Source organism: Balaenoptera borealis, assembly GCF_965194805.1.
Source record: "Balaenoptera borealis genome assembly, chromosome: 4".
Taxonomy (NCBI): domain Eukaryota; kingdom Metazoa; phylum Chordata; class Mammalia; order Artiodactyla; family Balaenopteridae; genus Balaenoptera; species Balaenoptera borealis.
The window spans coordinates 112,875,223-112,901,157 of NC_138861.1; the positions used below are offsets into that span (position 1 = coordinate 112,875,223).

Consider the following 25,935-nt stretch of genomic DNA (forward strand, 5'->3'; position numbering starts at 1 on the left):
TGCTGGGGCAACTCATGGACCGGGGCCCACCAGGCGTCCAATCGAGAGTCGGTAAGGAGGACTCCTCTCAAGCAACGATTAGCAGAAAAACCTTGAGATTTGGAGGTCTGAGTCCCAAACCTGAATCTTGGCTCTGCTAGTCAGGAGCTGAGTGACCTTGGCTAAGTCAAGTAACCTCTCTGAGCTTCAGTTTTCTCATCCAGGGAATATGGTAGCCAATACCTGCCTGACTCAGTTGTTCTGAAGATAAATTATAAGCATTCCTAGCACAATATATTCAGTGTCAGTTGCCTGGTACATCATGTTGATACACATCGTACTCAGTTTGTGGAGGAGCACAGCTTGATTCAGAGGGCATTTGCAAAGCCAAGAGGATGAATCATCTCTCATTTGGGTGGGCCAGGTCAGAGGAATGGTTTATGTTACCTTTAGGGGTTACAGGCTGTAACACCAGCACCCACTCCCAAAGGCATCACTCTCCCAGGTAGAGCCGGCTCTTACCGGGTGGCGTTCCCCTGCCACGTAGAGATGGGTGCTGGCGGCCTGACCTTCCCAGGGGGATTAATCCGCGCCCTGGCTCTGGTTGCAGGCGGCATCCCCTTCATCCTGACCGGCGAGTTCTTCCAGCAATCGCAGCGGCCAGCTGCCTACACCGTGGCAGGAACCGTCAACTGGCTCTCCAACTTTGCCGTCGGGCTCGTCTTCCCGTTCATTCAGGTATGACCAACAAGGGGGCTCTCGCTCACGAGATCCCCTTCGAGCGATGGGTGATTCATAACGCAGACGCTGAGCCTCTCTCAACTGGAAACTCTATTGGCCCAAGGATGGGAAAAATGTAGTTTGCCTAAATCCTTAATCCTTTTTCTCCCTCCTGCACGGTCCGGGAGCTGCTCCTAAATGCTAAGGGCCGTCTCAAAAGAAGTGGGCTTCCCATCGCTGAGGGTCTGCAGGGAACCCTCGGTAAGAATCTCAAACCTGCATTTTTACATCGTCCTGGTGTGAGACAAGGTCCGTGTCATGTTTCCAGTGCACGCTGCCACCCTGCCGTGCACGTAGCACCCTCATTGTCGTCGGCATCACCACAGCTAATGGGGTCATTGTCCCAGGGGTGACCACCCTTGACAGGAGAATGATAACTCAGGAAACAGACACAAGTTCTTTCTGCATAAAGAATCTATTCATTCGCTCACTCATCCATTCCACACATATTTACTGAGCCCCTACCTTGTGCCCGGCACTGTTTCAGGCAATGAGGATAGAGGGGAACTAAAGCCTGTGTTCCATGGTCTTGGAGCTGAAACGGGAAGCAACAACAGAGGTGGACATGCTATTTTAGGTGGGGCAATCAGGGAAGGCCTCTCAAAGGAGGTGACATCAGAGCAGAGACCTGAGCGAAGTGAGAGAGCAGCCTGGGAATGGAGATGTCCCGGCAGAGAAACAGCAAGTACAAAGGCCCTGAAGCAGGGCCGTGCTTGGACTGTGTAAGGAACAGCAAAGAGGCCAGTGTGGTTGGAACAGAAGGAACAAAATAGACAGGAGAGGCAAGAAATAATATCTGAGAGTCCTCCAGGGCCAGGAACACAAAGACAAGGACTTCACAAGTGTTCCGCACAGAGCAAGCTACATTCCAGGAGGGAGGGTCAAGCTTCCCTGCCCTAATTCCCACCAGGGTTCCCTGCTGCCCAGAGAGCAGGTGATACCACTGGTGAAGGTGAGAATCCATCAGAAACCTCTGAGAAGGAACCCACCACCCATTTTCAGGGCCTAATTCAACCCTCCTCTTTTCATTAACTAGTGCCAAGCCCAGCACATTCCAGAGACTCTGCTGCAGGCTGGGCTGAGTGAAGGTCAGTGGCCCAGCTGCAGGCCCACGTGATGGGTACTCCTGCATCCCCAGCTATAGAGCAGTTACTCTGCACCAGGCCCCCTGCACGTGGCTTTATGAATTCACGTCACCCTCATGCAGCCCTGAGCTGCGGTTTCTCATCCTCTCCATCCTGCAGAGAAGCTGAGGCTCAGGGAGCGGGCGGGGTCAGCCCCAGGTCCTGAGTCACTGTCTAACCCGGTGGCTCTGCCCTGCCCCCTCTTCCTCATCAACATTCTCCATGTGCCACTCTGTCTCAGTCTCAGAGTTAGGGGCTGACACACTATGTAACTTTTAAAGCATCCTGACTTAGCTACAGCCGTTGCATCTCTGAAATGTAAATGCCATGGGGAGGCCATGGACCAGAGAATTAGAGACCGCTCCTCGTCCATTTACTCCATCCTCGGGGCACCTTCGCTCGGCTGGACCCAGAACACACGTTGTCTTTTCAATGGATTTCAAACCTTAAATGGCTTTTTCCACTTTGGTTCAAAGCCAGCAGAGCCAGGGGGTCAGTAAAATATTCATTATTGTGGGGAAAATTCACTTTAAATCGCTTCTTTGCCAACGCACATCTCCCCACCACCCTTGCAAGTTAAGTGAGACATTCTAGAGCCTTCACACAACCCACAACTAAGCTTTATGTGTCCTGGAAGTAGGCCACATCTTCTGAGCGATTCTGGGGGGGCATGAAAGACCTCTGGACCCCCAGACCAAAAAGGGGCATCTCACTTTCCCGCTGCAGTTTGGGAGTTAACAACACTAACATGCCACTAACGCTAGTGTTTACTGAGCGCTTGCTGAGTGCCAGGCACTTTTCAGCCCTGTCAGTGTTGGGAGGTGGGGCCTGTATTTCTCCCTTTACAGACCAGGAGCCTCAGAGAGATGCTCAGAGAAATGACAGAGCCAGGTTTGAACCCCTTCTCTCACCCTCACCGGTAAGACATGGGAGGGAAAAGCCTTTGGTTATAAGCAGATGACTCTTTTAAAAGCCCATTTGACCTGGGGTTGAGTAGTTAACTTATCTTTAAACACACACTCACACACACAAACACACACACACACATACCACACAAACCGCTCAGAGAGGTCTCCAGCTGAAATTGGATTTCTGTGACTTTTATTTCACGTTGTTCATTTGGCAAATCGTAGCCCATCCACAGCTTCTCCCAAATAGAAATGCGGTACTGCATTTACCTTGAGATATTTTCTTAGTCCGGTGAGTCTGGCCCAGATTCACGCTCAGTGCATGCTAGCTTAACATACGCAGCTGGCTTACATGTCAAGGAAAGGGTAGAGGAGAGGACAGTGACCACAGCTGAGCATTTACTATGTACCAGGTCACATGTGCAGTCACGCCACCGCATGGAAAGTCTTATCAGCCCCATGTATCAGTCAGGATGGGCTGGGGTCTGCTGCAGGAAGAAACAGCCCCCAAGCCTCAGTGGTGTTAAACCACCTGGGATAGTGGTAATGTTCACTGCAGGGGGAGACTAGAGATTCTGCCCCAGAGCTTCCCGACTCAGGGATGTTGGCTGGCAGGACCCTTCTCTCTGAAATAACTGCCCCCATGCCAGGTGGAGGGAATGTGGCAGGTCTCACACCTGCCAGTTAAGACCTTGGCATGGCAGTGACACAGTGTGTTCTGTGCAACTTTCCATGGTTGAAAGTCACACGACCACACCTTACCTAAGGGGAAATGCACGCTGCCTTGTGTCCCAAAGGGGAAGAGCCAGAAAGTTTGTGTCCTTCCCTGACGAGGACCGTAGCCCACTTTTCGGGGAGGAAAGTTGGGTTCAGCAGGCTTGGGAGACTTGCCCGAGGCACCGGAGCTCAGTAAGGACATGGTCATGGCCACGGACTTGTACTCTTCCTCTACCCACAGGGCTTTTACCGGTTTCACGCTCCTTTCACAATAACCCAATTTCTGATGGCCTTGAAGACGTGTTGGGGGATCATGTTCATTCCAACTGGCTCACTTCCAGCCCGGCGCTCACCTGCCTGGGAACCCCGGGAGCCTGAGAGGTTCCTGGGGTCACAGCTCATGCTGGGTCACCCTGCCATGATACATCTCTGAGGGCAAAGTAGGACCAGGACTCCGAGAGTTATAATGTCCCTCTTGCAAGAGCCACGTGCTAAAACTGTCACCACATGTAAAAATGCATCCATTCGCGCTTTCAGGATAATCTCATAGAGAAGTCAGCTCCAGGGATGCTGAGAGCCTGGCCTGGAGCAGGGGAATAAGGCGAGGGAGGGCTCAGCCTGGTTTAAGGGCTGAGGGGCGGAAGGGGTGCCACCCACCCAAAGAGCCGAGGTCCCACCAGGCACAAATGATACACGTCTGCATGCCCATCTTAGAACATCCAGACCAGCTGTTTCCTGTCAGACACGCCGGGGCACAGGTGTCATGGGAGGGTTGGGAGAATCACTCTTTATAAGCTTGGGTTTCAGGGCTTGGGGCAATGCAGGGAGAAGTACAGGGGGTGGCAAAGAAAGACAAGTGTCTGGGGAAGGCCTGGAAGACAGGTCTCTGATCCATTCCCTGGGAGGTGCTGGGCTCATATCGCATCACTGCCTTTGGCATTTGGGGCTAGAGCTGGAGAGAGGCATGGGTCCCACATCAGAGAGGGACTACCTGACCTTGACCTTGACCTTGCCTGGCAATGTCTGCTGGACTTCGTGAAAAGCTGGCAGGATCTCGTGGGAAACAAGAGACTTGTGAGGACCTGGCCCATCCCAGTGTAGGCAGGGGATGCCCTGTGAGTGCATGAATCCCCTCGCTGCCCCTCTGCCAGGCCATCAGCAAGCCTTCGCTTGGAGTCCTCTGGACACAGGAGTCTCAGGGCCGCCGGAGGTGGGCGATTCCATCGTTCCAAATCCAATCCTTAGAGCCTGCCCCCTTGCACCAGCCAAGACTATGGGTCTATGAGGGTGAACTTCTGTGTCTGTCTCTGGAACAAGGCGACCAGAGCCTGCAGGCCGGGCCCTAAGCTACGCTGTATCCAGATGTGTGGCCCGAGGCCTGGTCTCGACCAAATGAATGGCTGAGTGGGAGGTAGCGTCTGTCAAGGACCCACAACGGGGCACAGGACGCACTTGATCTCGTTGAAGTAACACTGAGTGTCACGACCGGGCCAAGATCACGCTGTTACTGAAGAGTAGGACCAACATTCAAAGCCCAGTCTCTCTAGACCCTCCAGGGCACCCCCCCGAAAGACCACCTAGACTTCAAAATGCACATATTCATTCATTTATTCATTCATTCTATAAACGCTTGCCAAGTCTACAACATGCCAGGCATTGCTCGAGGGTCTGGGGACACAGCCTTGGGAGGTTCTAAGCCAGGGCGGTGGTGGGCTGTGGGAGAGGACAGGTATGAATCCCAGGGGGCTCACACAAAGCAGTTCTCACAAGAGGGAGGTTATCCCAGCTGCAGCAGTCGGCCCAGGAGGCATCTCAGAGAAGAGGCACGGAGCGCAGCCTTGAAGCCTGAGGGGCACTTAGATCCATGGTGATGGAGAGGAAGGGCATCCCAGGCCGAGGCAACAGCGTGAGCAAAGGCTCGGATCTGTGGAGGTGAATCCTGAGTGTAGAGGCACCAAGTGGTCCAGAGTGGCCGAGGGTGTTGGGGCGTAGAAGGAGTATTATCGGGAGGAGGGCCAGGCAGGAAGATTCGTCCCCAGTTGTGGGAGAGCTTAGATGCCGAGGTCGAACTTTTGGGCCCAGATATAAATGAGGACTTGACTCCAGTGTAAATGCCGAGCTTTATCATTGACATCAGAACCGCAGACACAGCCTTGTTGCGCAGCTGCTTCTGGCTGCTGGGGGATAGTGAGTCCCGTTTTCCTCCCGCCTGCTCCGCTGGGACAGACTTACCTTTGCCAGGAGTAGCAACCCATCAGTCACGAGCGTTCCACCCTGGCATTGGCCACAGGGATTCCCACTCCTGCTGCACACCTAGCTCGCGTGGGTGGGTGGTGGGCGTGACCGTGCAGCAAAGCCACAGAGACCCTTCCGAGCCACGACGCGGTGCTGAGCACCCACAGTAGCCCACCCCCTGGGTCCCTTCACTCCTAGGGGGTCTCAGTTTCCATTTCAATTAAAATGGAAATAATGGTCCACGGGGTGGTTGTATAGATCAAACGGGATACTACACTGTCCTGGGCCGGGTTCCCTAGAAGCAGAGTGAGAGACAGATGCTGGTGCACAGAAACATCTCAGTCCCATGGGTGTAGCTCACAAGGTGCTGCCACCTGTGGGGCATCGTACAGCTGAGACGCGTGAGGCTGGGCACGTCTTTGATTTGTCCAAGGTCGTCCAGCCGTTGACTCTCAGGTTCAAGATGCCAGCTGAAGTCCTCGGGTGTCCACAGCCCAGTCCCCAGCCCAGCACAGGTGCAAATCAGAAGGGATTCCTGAATGTGTGAATCCAGGTGTAGCAGGTTGAATGATGGCCCCCAAAGATATCAGGTCCTAATCCCTGGAACCTCCAAGTGTTCCCTTATATGGAAAAGTTGTCTTTGTAGAAGTGATTAAGTAGAGGATCTTGAGACGGTGGCCCCAGATGCCATCATAAGTGTCCTTATGAGAGGGAGGCAGAGGGAGATGTGACACGGACAGAGAAGCATGTGAGGGGAATTCCCTGGTGGTCCGATGGTTAGGACTCCACGGTCTCACTGCCAAGGGCGCGGTTTCAATACCTGGTCAGGGAACTAAAATCCCACAAGCTGCACAGTGCAGCCAAAAATAAAAATTAAAAAATTTTTTTACTTTAAAATAAAATTTAAAAAAAGAAGGAGCATGTGAGATGTGACCATGGGGGCAGACTGGAGTGATGCGGCCACAAGCTAGGAATGCCAGCAGCCACGAAAACTGGGAGAGACGAGCCACAGATTCTCCCCTAGAGCTTCCGGAGGAAATGGATGAAACGTGGCCCTGCCAACACCAAAGACACTGATTTCAGAAGTATGGCCTCTGGGACTCTGAGAGAATGCATTGCTGTTGTTTCAAGCCACCGAATCTATGATAATGTGTTACAGTAGCCACAGGGCACTGATACAGTAGGAAACCACCCAGATCGACAATCAGAGCTGACATTGATTGAGAATTACTGTGCTCTGTACATATTGTAATTCATTTAATCCCACAACAGCCCTGTGGGGCAGGTGCCATTATGGCCCCATTTCACAGATGGAGAAAAGGATGCACAGAAAAGTCAAGTCACGTACCCAGGGTTGCGCAGCTAATCTAACGAGTGGCAGAGGTGGGATTGAAACCCATGCATCTCCAGGGCATGCGTTCCTGACCACTGCACTCTACGGTGTCCCCCAGGAGTCACACATCTTGACCAAAGTCTTTCATGCAGAGGGTGAGAGGTGCTAATTCAACCTTGAAAATGACACCATCAAGTGCTCTAAATGACTGTGGATTTGGTCAGATCAAATTCCTCAAGCACATTATTTGGGGGAGACAATTTAGGGTAGAAACCGGTGATCAGGGCGGACATGTCTACCGCCCTTACCTACCCGAGGAACCCTGCGTCAAGCCCCTGGAGGCCGGCTCTCCCTGCCATTCAGACGCACACTGGTTCTGTACGGCCTGGTGAGCAGACCTGCTCACCACCGCCTGCTCCTGGGCTCCCTGCTGGGAAAAGACCAGCAAAGGGCCTGATGCTCCAACGTGCTGAGAGAGAGGCCAGGCCAGTCACTCTGTGGATGGGTCCTCCACCCTGCTGTCCGATTTTAGGAGCTCTTTTTTTAGCGCTTTAATAAGCATGGAAACAGGTTGAGGGATCAGGATTTATCATCAGAGGGCCTGGGTTTGAGGCCCTGCTCTCTGTTGATAAGCTGTGCGATCTTGGATTTCTCCAGACCTCTGCTCCTCATCTGTATGTGGAGGTTGATAACAGAGCCTCCTCGTAGGGCTACTGTGAGGAAATCGTGCGATGCTTGAAAAGCGTTATTATACATGATAGGTCATAGCGTAGGACAGGCCATGGGCAGAGATGACGAAGGTGCAGGTTGGCAGATGAGTTTTGGGAGGGGGTGTGCAGGGGCTCGAGACAAGGAGGAACTACAGAGTTGAGGAATGGGGAGTGTATGCCTTTCCTGGGGCTCCTATAACAAATTAGCACAAATTGGGTGGCTTAAAACAATAGAAATCTATTCTTTTACAGTTGTGGAGGCCAGAAGTCCAAAATCAGTCTCCCTGAGCTAAAGTCAAGGTGTTGGCAGGGCCATACCCCCAGCAGAGGTTCCAGAGGAGAATCCATTTTCTTGCCTTCTCAGCTTCTAGGCTGCTTTCCTTGCATTCCTTGTCTCCTGGCCCCTCCCCATCTTCAACGCCAGCACCTCACTTCAGTGGTCACGTGGCCTCACCTTCTGTGTCAGATCTCCCTCAGGCTCCTTTTTATAAGGGCAACCGTGATTGCAGTTATGCCCAGCCGGATAATCCAGGATAATATTCCCATCTCGAGACTGTAACTAAATCACATCTGCAAAGTCTCTTTTTGCCATATAAAGCAACATTCACAGGATATCAGGACCTAGATACTTGAGGGCCATTGCATAGCTGACTACAGGAAGTACAGGTGGGTTTTGGAAGCCGGGCTGAGACACATGGTCGGAAGCTGCCCAGAAGCCAGGCAGATGTGATGCTGAGTCCCTGACTACTGCCCCCCGGGGTGAGCCCAGGGTGGTCCTGAGACCCCCAGGAGGAGTCCTATGGTGACAGTTCTGGGGTGGTAGAGCTCCTGCTAGATTACAAAAGGGCCTGAACGTGCCTAGTAGCAGGAGACAGACTGGACATTCATACACTAAATACAAATAGTAATTGCATACCAGGTCTTTACGTCAGGCATTTGATATTTCTTCAGTGAATGTTGGGTAGACCCTACTACACCTTGAATGCTCCGCTAGAGAACTTACACTTGATCCTGTAGACCAGAGGTTTTCAGCCCTGGAAGCACATGAGACCCACAGGGGGTAGTTTAAGATAAATGATTAATGCTTGGGACTTACCATCACCATCACCAAGATTCTGAGCCAGTGGTTGGGGGTGGAATTATCAGGATCTTTTTAAAGTGCTCCAGATGATTCTAATGGGTAGCTGTGGTTGAGAACCCCAATGCAGAGATTTGGAAACAGTGACGGATACTAAGCAGTGGAAGGAGAAATTGGGTTTGTGTTTCGGGAAGACGCTTCCGGCTGCTTGGAGGCTGGATTGGTGGGTGGGAAGACCTGGTGCTTGGGATTGTCTGTCACCTGCAGGAGAAATGGTGCTCAGGCTTGAATTAGGATGATGGCCAAGGGGAGGGAGCAGTCAGGAGCAGAGTAAATCCAGTTTGGGGAGGAGGATCTTGCATGAGGCAGTACCGGGCCCAGACGAATCACCCCGGCTGGGCAGACAGCCAAGCTGGTGACAGTCACCTTGCCATCGGGGCAGCTCACACACCCTTGGTCTTCATCACCTGCAGTTACAGACCAGTGTCAGCCAATCAGCAGCACTGCCTTCAAAGTTGAACTCACAGCATCGTTACTTCTGAACTGGTCCACAGAAGATTTCTACGATTTAAACACTGCCATTGGCATCATCAGGAGGGGAAAGAGGATTTTATCCACAAAACAAGGGCTCCGTGAGAAGCCCACTTGATGGTCAGGCCTTCTTTCATCCTTAAGCTTGGCCTTCAGCCCAGCTCGTTCCTTCTCTTTCGCAGTTGCCCCCTTTAGTGCTGTGCTAATTGATTGTCGGTTTGTTCCCAGGAAGGATGTCCATGGACGTGACACAGTTCAGAAGTTCAACAGTACAGAGCCTTTCAAAAATATTCAGTCCCTTCTTCCTTCCTATTTATAGAGAGGGCATTTTATAGGTCAGCAACTTTCTTAACAGTTTTATCCATTGAACCCTTTGTGTAAGCAAAAACTTTCAAACTTAAAAAGAAGGAGCAGGGACTAAATAGATAAAATGTGTAAAACGATTCCAGATGGCTTCAAGAACAAAATGTGAAAAGTAAAACTAAAAATTAAACAGAAGACAAAGTAGGAAGGTATCTCTGTGACCCAAGCTGGGGAAGGACAAGACCCCTAAAAGCACAAACGATGGGGAGAGAAGGGACGGATCCAATTATGTCAAAATCACGGGTTTCTGCCCAAAAAGGAGGAGCAAGTTCAAGGGTGCCACAGAAGCGGGTGAGAGAAGCCATGTGTAACCTCTAAAACTGATCAGGGATTAACTCCTAGAGTAGTAAGGACCTCTTGCAAGTCAACAATAAAAAGACACGAGTCCCTGTAGGAAAGGGGATCAAGAATAAGAAAGGGCAGTTCCCAGACAAGAAGCCTAAAGGGTAACACAGGGGAAGAGAAGCTTTAAACTTGTTTAAATCAAATAAAGGCAAACTACACTAATAACCTACCTCTGTAAACAGTTAGTCAACTGTTTGCCCAATTGTCAAAATTAGAAATTTGGAGAACACTAAATGTTGACAAAGACCTAGGGAAATGGGAGACCTCATGCACTGGTGGAACAGTCTAATGCCAATTAATCAAATTAAGTATCCATATACACTATGACCCAAAATTCTACCCAGAGATTTTTGCAAAGGTCCATAAGATAGACTGTACAGGGATATTAACTACAGCACTGTTTGTGGCATCGAAAGGCTAAAGGTAACCTGAGTAGCCATCCCTTGGGGAAAAGAATAAATGAAGCATAGTAGATACACACTACAAAACAGTTATGCTGCAGTGAAAGCAAGGAGCTAGAGCTTCATCACCCACGTGTATGACTCTAAACCCAGTGCTGAGAGAAGTAAAGCACAGAGTGGAGTCTGTAGCCTGGTACCACTTATGTAAATTTAAAACACACACATAAAACAACAATACAGATTTTCACAAAGAAAAAGGCAGACAGATGATAGATAGAAAGATAGATAGATAGATAGATAGATAGATAGATAGATAGATAGATAGACAGACAGGATACGTTGATTTTAAGAACATTCATCAAACACTTAAACATGAGTTTGTCTAGAGTCAAGGGGAGACCACTGAAGGGCAAAAGGAATGAGAGCAGAAGATGAGGATAAAAAGAGGAAAAACAAATAAATATAAATAAGAGAGGAAAGTTGCCCAGTCCAGTAATGATAGTATGTAAAGAGACAAGGAATATGATTAACTCATCCTTGTGTCCTCCTCTTCCCCCTCCTCTTTTTCCTTTTTTCCTGTAAAGTTAGGAGGCAATTCTAATTATAAATGGCTCAGGTCCACTATAGAAACTATGAAAATATAAAGAAAAAGAAGTGAAAACACTCATGTTACGGGTTAATGATGCTGCTTCCTTCCTTTCCTCCAAATATACGTAATTTTTCATATTTATAAAACTTGGAACCTATTTTTTTTGTTTTGGTTTTTGCTTTTCTCACCCAGCATGATCTCATGAGCATTTCCTTATGTCCGTGGGCATTTTTAAGGCAAATTCCCTCTGAAAGCAGAGTTCCTGCCAGCTGGGGCATCCCCAGGGCCTCTGGGTTCTCAGGAATTGTTCAGGAAACCTTGAAGTTATGACTGTTGACTCGAGCTGAATGGCCCCGCCGGACACACTGATGGAGACACAACAGTCAGGTGGCCACATGTAGATTTGGGGAAACGTCAGCCTCCTGACCCAAACTGGGGAAGGCAGTGATGCTTAAGTTTCCTTTCTGGATGGGAGCTTGCTAGTTTCCTGGGGCTGCCCCTGGCAGTGATGAAAGCATTGGAGAAATGCGGGACTTACAAGTTCGCAGTCGCACCCCTCACCCCACGCAGACCCTCCCGTGGGGTCAACTTCTGCTTGCTGCAGACTCCGTAAAAGAACCATTTCCATTCTACAGTCCTTCTGGGAGCCACCTCAGCCATAATCAAAAGCCACCGTACTCATTTCCTGGGGCTACCATAACAAAGTACCGCAGGCTGGGGGGCTTAAACAACAGAAATTTGTTTTATCGCAATTCCGGAGGCTGAAAGTCTGAGACAAAGCTCTTGGCAAGGTTGATTTCTTCTGAGGCCTCTCTCTTTGGCTTGTAGACAGCTGTCTTCTCCCTGTGTCCTCACATGGTCTTCCTTCTGTGTATATCTGGTCCTAATCTCTTCTTACAAGAAACAAGTCGTCTTGGATTAGGGCCCACCCCTATGACCTCGTTTTACCTTATCACTTCTTAAAGACCCCAGCTCCAAATACAATCCACCTGAGGTATTAGGGGTTAGGATTTCAACATATGAGTCATGAGTGGACATAATTCCACCCATAATAGCCAGCAAGCACTGTCGCTCACGCATTTTGGTCCTTTCACTCATTCCAAAATGTGTCAGTGGCAAATGTGCCCCAACACCTAAACAGAGGCTTGCAAGGAGCATGAACTTCTTCAGAAAAAAATATCTGGGCCAGCTTGGTTCTGGAGATTGGCATGAATCAAACCAGTATTCTAACCCACTCATTAGCAGAGGGGCCCTGGGGTACTTTCTTAACCTCTCCAAGCCTCAGCTTTCTCAGTTTTCTCATCTGTTGGAGGATAAATAACCCAGCTGCCCCCTCCTCGTATGTGTCAGGGCAACTCTGATGTGTGGTCCTCTCTCCCAGAGGACTCCAGCGAAAGCACTGAGCTCCCATTGGACACGCCCCCTTCTGTGTTAGTTTCCTAGGGCTACCATAACGAAGTCCCAAAAACTTAGAATGATGGAAATGTATTCTCTCACAGGTCTGGAGACTAGTAAGTACAAAGTCAAGATGTTAGCAAGTTTGGTTCCTTCTAAAGGCTGTGAGGGAAAAATCTGTTTCATACCCTTCTCTTAGCTTTTGGTGGTTTTCAGCATTCCTTGGCTTGTGGTTGTATCACTCCAATTTCTGCTTCCATCATCCTATGGCCTTCCATCTGTGTGTGTCTCCGTGTTCTTTTATAAGGAGACCAGTGATTGGATTTAATGACCTCATCCTAACTTGACTACATCTGCAAAGACTATTTCCAAACAATGCCAGATTCACAAGTACCGGGGGTTGGGACTTCAGTATATCTTTTGGGGGGAAACAATTCAACCTACCACACCTTCCCTATATAGGGTGACCATCTCGTCTTAGTTTTCCCAGGACTGTCCCTGTAAGTCTCATATCCCAGAAAACCCCTTTGTCCCGGGGAACTTGGGACAGTTGGTCACCCTCATCCCATCTCAAAATTGCTCCCCGACTAGTGCCCCCTGGATCACCTCCCAAATAAGCTCTCATGCCCCAGTCTCAGGCTCTGTGTCTGGGGCTCCCAGCCTGGGGCAATTCCTGTAACACTGGCCTGATCTCTAGGACAGAGTAACTTGGTAACTGGTAGCTGCTGTGGTCGGTGGCGGTTCTGATTGCCCTTATTTGCCAGGCACAAAGGCAAATGTCAGGTACAAATGATTATATCATGAGTCCGCCCCTCCTACCCATCTTGTTGTGGTTCCTTCTTTACGTCTTTGTTGTAGAAGATCTTCTCTGGTAGGTTCCAGTCTTTTTCATCGATGGTTGCCCTGCAGATAATTGTGACTTTGGTGTGCTCGTCAGAGGAGGTGAGCTCAGGGTCTTTCTACTCTGACATCTTGGCCACTCTCCAGGTACAAATGAGACACAAGAAGAAACTGCACAGACTTTGGGGTCAGACAGCCTGACCTTGAACCCTGGCTTTGCAGCTCAGCAGTTAGGTGAAGGGCAGGCTGGTCAAACTTTGTCCAACTTTGGTTGCCCTCTTAGCCATAATTTTCATTTCTATAAAACAAGAGAATTACCCCACTTTTGCAGCAGGGCTCCCCAAAGAATGAGAGACAAAGTCAAGACTTTGGTGCAGGGTCTACCCACAGACACTCAGGATCGGTTGCTGTCATGATCACTATTAGTACTGGGAAGGCTATTTCCTGCCGTGCAATCTTAGGGTCACCTGGAAAGAGGAGACAGGACAGAAAAAGCGATCATGGTAAATGCTGGAAACTTGCACCACCCCTTACCAGCTGAGCCATCAGGACAAGTGGCCTCTCAAAGCTTGCCTTCTCCCCGTCCTTCCTCCTTCTCTCCCACCCACCCTGCCCCCTTCCTGCAAAATGTTCTTGATGGGCTGGGCTGGGCTGCCTTGGCCCCTGGGGAGATTACTATCAGTCTCTGTTTCTCTGCCCTCAGCCGCAGGCTGCCTTCTCCTCTGAGCCTTTGCTGTGGTCAGCGTCACTGGGTCCCTCGGGTCATTGGTTGTAAAAGCCTCCAGATAACTGGGCTTCTGCCGTTAGCATCAATATTTTCTGGTTGGGAGAAAATGGCATGCAAATGTATGCCTGCTTGATTCCACTGGAGTTCTAAAATTCCTTTTGAGTTCAACAAAATCTGGAAGCAAGAAAATGATTCTTTTCAACTTGAAAAATATCCCAAATGCCTGTGCAAAGTGAGGGGGAAAGCTGATGCCGACCTGAGATGGTGGGCTCTGAAAGCAAGCAAAACTGCCCCCAGCCTCTCCGGATGGGCCAGGGGATTCTCTGAGGAGAGAGCACCTTTCATGCGCTCAGTGCCTGTGGGTGCCGGCATCGTGCTGCGCCCTGCAGGCGGGCACTGAACAGGAGGGCACAAACTGCCTAACGTTTCAGGAAGAACCGACACGACTCTCACGGGACGGGTGTAGCTTCACGGGAGGAAGTAAGATGGGGGGCTTAAGTGGGCTGACCAGTGCAGGGACCTTTCAAGCTGAGATTGAGGAAGTGTGTGTGCGGAGTGGGGGAGGGAGGCGATGCCTGGCAGAGAGACGGAAGGTGCTGGCGAAGCCCTGAGCAGGTACAGAGCAGGCATCCAAGGATGCCTGCCAAATCCCTCGAGGCGCTGAAGGCATGATAGGGATTGGGGGTTTATCCGAAGGACTCTGGGAAGCCACTGCATGATTTTAAGACATGATTCGTTTTGTACTTTTAAAAGACTTCTTTAGCTGTCTGCTGGGAACTAGATTCAGGTCAGGGGCAGGAAAAATGGATGCTAAGGTGATAGAAACCAGAACAGTGGTTAACTCTGTGGGGGAGTGGGGTGGGGGGAATGGACTAGAAAATGGCACAAGGAACTTTCTGGGGAGATGGGAACGTTCCACATCCTAATAAAGGTGTTGGTTACACAGGGGTATACTTTTCTCCAAATGCATTGACCTATATATACACTTAAGATCTGGGTAAGTTACCGTATGTACATTCTTTCTTGATAAAAAGTTGTATGTTTTTTAAGAAAGAAAAAAGGTGTTTCAGGGTAAAGTCATCAGGACTTAGTAACAAAAACAGGCAGAGAGGGAGGAAATAGTCAAAGGTGATGTCGGGTGTCCGTCTAGGGCAGGTGGGAGGATGGCAGTGCCAGTTCTGAGAGCAGGTGGAGGAGGAGCCAGGGGCAGGGAGGCTGCGAGTGGGAGGCGTCGGCAGGGTGGTTAACGTGGCTTCCAGTGAGTTGACATGCCATCCATCAGGCAGCCACAGGGCTGTGTCTACTCAAAGGCTCCTGGGCAGCACCAACAAGACCTTAACTGTACACGTGACAATGATTTGGAAGCCACAACACATGCCAGAGATGTAAGTCATCACTAAGATCCCTGCCCTATTCTAACTTCCCCCAGAAGCATCCTAATGTTTCAGGCCCACTCCGCTCAGAAAGTAGAACAGCCTGGCCTTGCAAAGCTCTTTGCAGAACTGGAGTTACAAGTGTAAGGCACCTGGCTTCCCATCAATTCTTAAGTGGTGGTCTGGGCCCTGACTTATCCGAGAGCTCGCTTGAATCACCAATGAACCAATGTTCCAGCTCCACGGGTGGGAGTGGAAACTCAGCAGAAGAATTCTGTTTTTGCCTCATCGTGAAAATCTAACTTGGACCATGCATCTTTTGTACCTTCATGCATCTCCATAAGAGTCCTCCCATTTCATTCATTTATCCTATCATTGGACATATTTATATTAAGAAAATGCTTAGAGTGAGCCGGGCACTGTCTTAGGCTGAGGGTACAATAGAGAGCAGGGGACGTGGATTCTGCCATCATGGAACTTACAACCCAGGCTGGGCTTGGACACCAGGTGAGGAGATGAAAAGCTGGGGGGAGAGGGAACAGCAAGCACAGAGGCCCAGAGTCAGCAGGAATCATGATGGGAGGCGGGAGTGACCAAGAACCAATGTGAAGGAAGCACAGGGGGTTTTTTGTAAATAAAGTTTTATTGGAATGCAGCCAAGCACATTCATGTGTGTTTCATTGTCTCCGGTTGCCTTCCCACAAAAGCAGAGTTGAGAGGTCCTGACAGATTGGATGGCCCTTTACAGGAAATGTTTGCCGACCCCTGGGCTAGACGTCCAGCCTGGAGATGCCAAGGGGAGGCTAAATTGGAGGCTACTGAAGGAAGGAAACACACCAGGACTTTTTGGGAGGATCTGCTGAGAGGACAGGAGGTGTGACGAATGACTTTCAGAGTTCTAGCCGGTGTGGTCCAGCCTCAAACATCCCCCTCTACCTTGTGCAGAGCCCCACAGAGAGGGAGGAAAGCCGACATTCACATCACACTGAATGCTCGGCACTGTTCTAAACACCCTGTGATTAACTTACTTAGGAAAAGAGCCCACACCACACACTATGGTGAGTTCTTGCGACCCAGAGAGGGGTGACGTGTGCCTCTGTCCCCAGGGAGACGGCAATTGGGATGCCGCCAACTCGCAAACAGTGGGACATACCCTGTAGAGTTTTGTGGACATGCTTGGACCCAGTGTGAAAGATGAAGAGAAGGCTTCTAAGTCAGAAAGAGTGCTTCTGGTCAGTTCTTCTGGGGGATGGAGCTACTATTGCAGGAATTATTCATTCTAACTCAGAACGCTTTTTGCTTTTGATCATCTGTTTGATGGCTACGTCCAAACTGAACCCAGAATTACACCAGGTTATCATTTTGTTACCTCTAGAGCTCATGGCTTTTGGTGGCTAGATTTCTAGGCAGTGCCCATGCCTCTCCCCCGGCCCACACCCAACAAGGCTGATATGCAAAGGAATCCAGGACTAATTTGTCAGAGCTCAGGACTTTGTTCCCAGCACTGTACTTCATATCTACTTTCCTTGTTCAGGGAAGCTGGCAGCTTTAAAGAGCTGCTGTGTTTTCACATCGTTCTGATAAACTGGAGTAGAAGAAAGCTGAGATTTCTCTTTATTCTCAAGGATCTTTTCCTAAAAGAAGCACTTTGCCACAATTGCCTAATATTTTTAGCATAATTTGGTGGTATAGTGCATTCTCAAAAGAAAATTTGTTTCTCCATATTAAAGAATATGGAACACTTTCATGATCATTTGTAATAACACAATGGGTGTATTCAGAGAAACGATGTAACTATAGCTTATAACATTTTCATAAGTTGGAGAAGGAAGTTTACCCAGGTGAGAGGGCCAGACACCTACACCTGATGAAGTTCTACTGTTTCTACTACTTCTGTTTCCTCTGAGGCTCCCAGGAGATCCTCAGGACCTCAGGGTCCTGCCTCTACTTCCAGACTGGTCCTCAGCTGAACCACCTGGGAAGGTGAGCCCCGCATCCTGGAGGATTTTTTTTTTTTTTAACTAAAATGCTTACATGTGACTCCAGCTTTAGAGCTTTCTTTTGGTAAGATTCCTTTTGATACCTGTTCACCATGAGTGAATTACTGCTTGGGTTTAGGCTCTTTCATTTACACTCTTAAATGTATATTTATATATGTATATTTTAATTATGTTATGAAACACATCATATGCAAAAGAGTATGAAATGCATCATATACATATCGACTGAAAATAATGCACAACCTGAAAGTTGAGAGTTATGTTTTATTCGGTGGATGAAACTGAGGACTTAAGCCCGGGACACAGCATCTCAGATAGCCCTGAGAGACTGCTCCGAAGAGGCAAGGGGGGAGCCAGGATATACAGGGGGTTTTGCAACACAGACCAGGTAGTCGGAACATCAGAAGATTGCTGTTAATTTAAAAAAACCAGATTATCTCAAGTTAGGAAATTTAGCGCTTTTTTATGTATGAGATGATGCAAGAGTCTGGGCTTACTGAAATCATTCCTTTGATATGCACCTCAGCTATCTGGGGCCAGTCTCCTGTGTTTTCTCATCCTGAGTTTCTTCAGGGTGCAAAGTTGGAGGGGGCTACAATGTCTGATGACTTGATGGCGGGCATTCTGTTTCTATCCTGAGTTCCCTCAGGGCTCACCTTCAGGGCGGCTGTCATGTGATGGCTTGATGACTGCAACATCCTTTGTTTACTGATATGGCAGGCAATATTTTTCATTCATATATACAAAGAGAAAAATTGCTATTATTGTAATTATAGAATGCATTATATTTAAAAGTAGTAGGGAAAATCAGTGTAGTTAGCCAACTTAAGCTATTGCAATGCCCTGGGTGCCTCTCCCTAATCCCTAGCAGGGATTTTGTGCTAATTATTCTCTAGGTTTTCTTTAGGATTTGACCCCTGTATGAATGTGTCCCTTAACAATCTGGTGTTTTGCTTTTCCTGGTTTTTATATTTATACAAAGAGAATCACCCTGAAGGTATTTTCTCTGCCTTGTTCTTTTACTCAGCATATACTGTTGAGCACCATCCGCGTCATATGCCCAGCTACAGGCCGTTGTTTTTTACTACTCCGTAGAATCTTTTGAATGAACGTAACCCAGTTTATTTATCCCTTCCCTTTTCCATGAGCATTGGTGTCGTCTCCCATTTCCTTGCTCTAGAAATAGTGCTATTATACAACATTGTAAATCAACTATACGTCAATAAAATAAATTAAAAAAAAAAAACCCTACATAGTGCTACGATGAACATCCGGGTACAATGCACAGGAGTTTCCGTGCTGACGGGAACGTTGGCCGTCTGCTATGCAAAGCAGGAGCCACCAGCCATGCGACTGTTGAACACTTGCACGTGGCCAGCGCAACCGAAGAACTGAACTTTTAATTAATTTAAATTCAAACAGCACCACTCCAGAACAGATCCACTCTGAGTGTCACTGCTGGGTCATAGGACACGTACAACTCGCCTTGACTTGGTCATGCCCAGTGACGCTCCAAAGTGGTCGTGGCTATTTACAGCCTCAACTGTATATCCACAGGTACGAAAATGCGTGTTGCTCACCACGCATTTTGGTATTGTCCTTGTCAGGTTTGTCACATTTTTGCCAATCCGATAGTGTGAAATGGTATAAAATTATGGCTCTAATTCCTATTATCCCAAATTACTAAGGAGAATGAGCACCTTTTCACAAGCTTATTTGCCATTTGTGTTTCCTCTTTTGTGAAACGCTCATTCATACATTCTGCCATTTTCTCTATTAGGTCATCTTTTTCTTATTGATTCATAAGTGTTGTTTCTTTTATTTTGGGGTACAAATTCTTTGTTTGCTATGTATCACAATACTTCCATTTCTGGCTCTTGTACTCTTTGTATGGTACCCTTTTTTGTTTGTTTGTTTGTTTGTTTTGTTGGGGCAAGAAATTGTGACTTTATTCGGAAAGCCAGCAGATCAAGAAGATGGTGGACTAGTGTCCCAAAGAACCATCTATGTATGGTACCTTATGATGAACAGATGCTCTTAATTTTAAAGTTGCCAGATTTATTTTTTTTAATTTATGAACTGAGCTTTATGAATGTGAAAGTGTTTTACAGAAAACCTCGAATATGATGTGTCCATTTTACTAATGGGGAAAACAAGGCCCACACTGGTTGTGGGTGCTTCCCAGGGTGCCATGATGAGTTGAGTGTTTGACAGAGTCAGATCTGGAGTCGAGGTCTATTGCTTCTTAGGTAAGGTCCTTCCTGCAACATACGTGCTGCCTAAAATCTCACACGGGGGACACTGGACTTACCCTCCCATACCAACCATACTTAGGAGGGGTTGAGTAACTTCTCAGGAGCAGTTGGGCAGAAAGTGAATTTCCAAGCTGATTTGAAGTAAGAGAGGAGACAGGGAAAAAGTGACACGTATATCCTCTGTGCCAGGCACATTGCCAGATCAACTGCAGTGAATGAATTTGCCCAAAAGAGGCAGGTATGGAAGTGAGACAATGGCCTCCATATCAGGCCAACCTGGGTTCAAATTGCAGACATGGCCCTTACCAGCTGGGTAACTGCAGGCAAATCACTTGCCCTTTCTGATCTTCACTTTCTCATCTGTAAGAGGTTAGGAAGATCTGCTTTGCAACTGCTATTGGGGAAAACTAAAGGATCCCAGTAACATTTATCTGCCCACACACACACACACACACACACACACACACACACCCCAGATAGGGAGTCCTGATAAATAATGAAGAGAGTGTGAGCTCCCAGCCGGGCCCACTTCGGTGTAAGTCCTGACTCTCATCAGTCCCTACGTGGCCTTGGACATGTTTCAGAAGCTCTCTAATCCTCAATTTCATCTTTTGTAAAAAGGAAAGAAAAGTGGCTGTATCATCACAGTGTGGGCTATGGGAATCGGATGAGATAATGTCTATAATATTGCTGGCACCCAGGAGGTGCTTAATAAGTGCATTACTCTTCCCAGATTAAATGCAATCACAACTTGCAGGTTGATTGCCAGGTTGCCGCATGACTGCTGGCACGATATACATTCCAATAACTTGGCCCCTGAGAGTCCTGAGGTGGGCAGTGTCCTTTCACAGGATGCCTGCAGTACCACAGGGTTCTTGGCTCAATTCTGTGAAATGGTGAGAAAAATCCTGTTGCCGCACATTGGGTCTCTTGGGAAAGGAAACGAAGCAGGTGACTGCTCCACCGGTGTCAGCTCTGCAGGTGGCAGAGAGGTCCCAGGCAGCTCCACGTGTGGCCTGGGGTAAGCAGGGAAGCTCTCTGAGCCTCAGAACATTTATATATTCAGTGAACACTTGTGAAGCACCTACTATGTGTCAAGGAGTCTCCCAGGTTCTGGAAATACAAGAAAAATAACAACTCCTGTCCTCGGGCAGCTTACCATCTGGTCGGGGAGACGGTTAATAAACAAGTGATGATCCTGCTGGGTAGCGGTGAATGGTTTAAAGAACAATGAAGCAGAATAAGTGGAGAGCTGGGGGAGCCCTTAGAAACAGAGGCCAGAGAGAACTTCTCTGAGAAAGAAAGCTGAGATGAAGGGGAGTGGGAAAGCAGGGTGTGCAGACATGTAGAAGAAGATTATTCCAGGAAAAGGGAAGAGTATGTGCAAAGATCCTGAGGATACTGGAGGAGTGTCAGGAAGGCAGTGTAGTGGGCGCAGAGAAAGAGGGTGGGAGAGGGAGGTCAGAGAAGTAAGGGGGCCATGTGGGTGCTGGGCTTAGAGGCCATGGTAGGGACTTAGGCTTTGCTCACCTGCCTTGGGATGTCATGGTGCATTTGGAGCAGAGGAGTGACACGCTCTGTCCTTTGCTCAACAGAATCGCTGTGGCTTCTCTCTTGAGAATAATCTTAAGCCAGGACACAGGAGAAGCAGGGAAATCTGTTGGGAAGCTATACTAACAGTCCAACGCAGAGATGATGATAGCTTGCACCAAAATGGTAGCAGTAGAAGTGGTAACAAGTGCTCGGATTCAGAATATATGTCAAGGTAGAGCTGACATGATTTCCTGATGCATCAGATGTGGGTGTGAGATAAAGATAAGTGTTCGGTTGGCTTTAGCAAATGGCAGGATGGAGGGGCCATCAACCGAGGCCAGGAAGACCAGAGCAGGAGCAGGTTTAAAGGCTCCATTGGGACTTGGTAAGTCAAGATGCACATTCAGCATACAAGTGGAGATGTTGAAAGCCACATTGAATATATCTCATTTCATCTTTAAAACAATATGTGGTATAGATCACCATGTTAGAAATGGGGAAACTTCAATCAGTGCATTGAAGTTCTATCCTAAATGGCACATCTTAAGTGTTGACACATCATGTAAATGATGGAGCCAGGATTTGAATTCTACCCAACTGACTATAGAGCCTACCCCCTCCTTTCTCTGTTCCACTCATGGAATCTCTGTGGACAAGTGGGAAGGCACATGCCCTCCCAGCCAAGCGCTCCCAGGTGTGGACTCTTTACTCCATCCAGGACTGCTCTATGACCTCTACAGGGCAATGCCTCATTTAATTCTCACTACAACCTATAACTAGCATTATTATCCTCATTTTACAATGGTGGAAACTGAGGCACAAAGAGCCTCAGATTCAGTACATGGTGCATCTAGGATGTGATCCAGAGATCAAGTTCTTCAACACTATGTCATATTCCAAAATTAAATGTTTGTCAAGTCAAAGAATAGCATGTAATTGACTAAAATCAAGATATCGCTTGCTGTGAAGTATCATTCAAAGACAGTGTCACCCTATCTTTGAATCAGTAGATGTTTGTTAAATGAAAAAGGCACAGCCCTGACAGCCAGAACCTATAAAGCCTTTTATTTAACAAACATTTGTTGATCAACTACTATGAGCCAGGCACTGGATAGGCACAGGAGCTACAGAGGTGACTGAGTCACAGAGAAGCTCAAGGTCTAGTGCAGTGGGCAGGGTCATTCCAGTGCTATAATCAGGATACATAAAGTAAAGTGATTGCATTCAACATTTCTCTTTTTTTCTAGTCTCTCCTATTTGTAAGAAGCCATACGTCTCAGAGCAGCAGTGAGTTAAATCTTTTGCATATTAGAAAAAATGGTGTTATCTTGTCCTAGCCTATGCTCTGGAATTTTTTTATGAACTGGGGAATTTCACTTCCCTTTTGACATTACTTTTCTCACGTGTATATTGGAAGGAGGAAGAATGGGGTTAATGGTAAATATGAACTTAGGATAACATTCAGCAAGTATCACACTTTGCTTTCATGATGAGTAATTTTTATATGCCTTGTTTTCAAAATAAATAAAGACTGCCATTTCCTCACCTTTACCAGGGTTTGAAGCTGATTCATTTGTGTCTCATGTGAGAACATCTCATGTAGACATTTATAAGGCACATTTGCCCATAGAGCCAGCCTCACACCTGCAGTGTTTTATCCAGGAACATTGATACATGAATGGGAAACTATTAAAAAAAATCAGCCCAGAGATGGTTTCACAGCCAATTTAGCAACTGTCTTTCTGATGTTTTTTGTCTCTGCCTTCCCACAGAAAAGTCTGGACACCTACTGTTTCCTGGTCTTTGCCACAATCTGCCTCACAGGTGCTCTCTATTTGTATTTTTTCCTGCCTGAGACCAAAAACAAAACCCATGCAGAAATCAGCCAGGCATTTGCCAAAAGGAACAAGGCCTACCCACCAGAGAAGAAAATGGACTCAGCTGTAACTGATGATAAAACAAATGGAAGGTCTGAACCGGACTCCTCCACACTGGAGAATTTTGTCAAAAAGAGGATTGTCTGAATGGGAGATCTCACCATTTTTGGAAATGGAAGAGTCCCCTGCAAGTTTAACGTTATTAAGTATTTAAAAATAAACCTTTGCTAATCTAACATCGCAGCCATTTGGGGTTTATTCACAGCTGAATCCCCCAAACTCTTCTGGCAGCTGGAAAGAATCACCCTATGTTTCAGTGGACCCAGCATTCTTCTGTAGACATCCATGGCCTGCCCTCTTCATGACTTACCCCATGGTTTCAAAATGAAATTGGGGAAGTAACATTTGAATGCTTTCTCAAAGAATAACAATCTAGTCTGACAGAGGACTCGATGGGCTAGAAATCCAGACTGAGTTTCCATTCCCAGCTCTGCCAGAAATAGCCTTGAGCCACCCTCAGCCTGGATCCTGAAGCATCCAAGGACCCTTTGATCCTGGATGAAGGTTTTCATACCTCCTAATAAATGCCTGTTTCCAGTCTTTAGCTCTGCCTTGTGGATCTCAGACTCAGGAGAGGCTGATACCAACCCACCACCCTCCAGGTCCCATCTCTCCCAGGCTGTCCTGTGGGGCTCCAGAAATATCTTCACCTCTGAGTATCAGATCTGCTCACAGAGGGCATAAAGGGGATCAATATGTAGAAGACCTAGAGACGCAGACATAAGAAGTAACTTCCCAGAAGCTGAGGCAGGGACTGCAAATTTAACACTGTTCAGTTGAAAAAAACAATGTTAAGAATGATTCTGAAGTTAAACCTAAGCTTGGAGGAAAGGAACACTGTGATTGATTAGTGATGTCTGCCACAGGTATAGAGTGAGAGTATCACACATGCTTTATGTTTGCCAATCTTAGAAGAGATTTACCTGAAAGACAATGTATTAGTCAGGGTTCTTCGGAAGAACAGGAAAATATATATATATATATATGTATATATGTAATTTATTATGAGGAATTTGTTCACACAATTACAGAGGTTGAGAAGTCCCACAATCTGCCACATGCAAGCTAGAGACTCAAGAAAGCCAAAGGCCTGAGAACCAGGGTAACCAGTGGTGTGAGTTCTACTCCAGGTCTGAAAGCCTGAGAAGAGAAGTGCTGATGGTGTAAGTTCCAGCCCAAGGGCTGGAGATCAGTTTCCTAGCTCAGCATTCAGGCTGGGAGCAAATCCTCCCTTTCTCCACCCTTTAGCTCTATTCAGACCCTCAGTAGATTGGATTCCCACCCACATTGGAAAGGGCAATCTGCTTTACTCAGTCTACCAATTCAAATACTAATTCCATCCAAATTACCCTTGCAGACATACCCAGAAATAATGTTTAACCAAATATCTGGGCACCCCATGATCCGGTTAAGTTGACACACAAAATTAAACATCACAAGTCCACCCCTTGTCAACTTGGCACCTATATGCATCTCTTTAAATCATACTCAAACTCCAAACAAAGACCATAACAAGGTCATAAATCTGCCTAACATGATAGAACTATCCTATGTTCAACCAAAAGTTCACTAACCCCTTCTCCAGAAGAGGAGGTAAAGTCCTTGAGTGATGTTTACTCTTCTCCTTGATTCCTCATAACTGAAATGCTATGAGGTAAAATTAACAATACTTAAGTACTATGATACAAAGTCAATACATCTTCTGTTACATGGTGAGGAAATAAAAGAAGAAAGAAAACAAAGATATTGTTAGATCTATAGAGAGAAACATAAACCTGTTCATAAAGTGAGGAAATATGATAATTAAAATCTTCATACTGTAACTGGTCATATGGTCATAGTTGGTATTATCACTACCTTCTTCCACTATTTATTTTGTATTCCCTTGGCCTTCAGCAAACACCTCAGCTGGTCCTGGTTCTTTATCTGGTAGGGTGACCCAAACCTTCTTTCCTGAAGGATCTGGGCCATTATTAGTCCAGTAACAATTGGGTGGTTATAGTTTTTCATGACCCTTAATCACAGGGCTTGGTAATACTAATGATGCCCTAAGGGATCTCCTGTTTCCAGACACTCTCTCTTACCTCCACTGTGGAACAGTCATCCAATTTCCCCTTGGTGGTCTGGATCAATCACCCTAGACAGCTCAGTATCTCCCTCTTACTGTTTGCTTGTTGATTCAGAAGCACGAGGAGCCCAAAGTGGCCGGGTGACAGTCTCAGTGGAATCATTGTTGTACATCCTGGTGGAAGGATTCCTCCTCCTGGAACTCAGACTCCTAAGCCAGCAGAGCATAAGGCTGCAGGAACAGGAAACAAACAATTTGCTAGGGGGTCACTAGGGGTAATAGTGAGTGATACCCCTCCCATTTCCACCCCTTGATTCCTGGACCCGTGAATCTGTGCTATGGGAGAAAGAGCACCATGTTGGACACTGATTCAGAACATACACTGCCCCAGCTCTGCAAGGTGTTGCCACCTAGTTGGCACCGTTAACAAGCCTTCAAAAGGCCATGCCAGCATTTTATGGAGCCAGCTGCTTCAGGATGGTAAGAACATGGTAAGACCAGTGAATTCCATGAGCATGAGCCCATTGCTGTACTTCCTTTGCTGTGAAGTGAGTTCCTTGATCAGAAGTAATTCTATGTGGATATCATCACGGTGGATAAAAGATTCCGTAATTCCATGGGTGTATAAGAAACACTGTGTGCAGAGTAAACAAATCTGTGTCCAGAGTAGTTTTCTATTCCAGTAAGGACAAAACACTGCCCCTTCCATGATGA

The 25,935-nt window shown here is 47.5% G+C and overlaps 1 protein-coding gene across 3 annotated transcripts in view; it reads left to right on the forward strand.

Annotated features, from left to right (window-relative positions):
- SLC2A9 (solute carrier family 2 member 9) overlaps window positions 1-23,697 on the forward strand; it is a 290,277-nt gene extending 266,580 nt beyond the window's left edge. For all 3 annotated transcript variants that reach the window (XM_082389500.1, XM_082389502.1, XM_082389501.1), the window contains 2 exons: window positions 590-717; window positions 22,989-23,697. In XM_082389500.1, the coding sequence (XP_082245626.1) occupies window positions 590-717; window positions 22,989-23,240 (380 nt within the window). In that variant the 3' untranslated portion in view covers window positions 23,241-23,697. The remainder of the gene's footprint in view (window positions 1-589; window positions 718-22,988) is intronic.
- The last annotated feature ends 2,238 nt before the right edge of the window (window positions 23,698-25,935 follow it).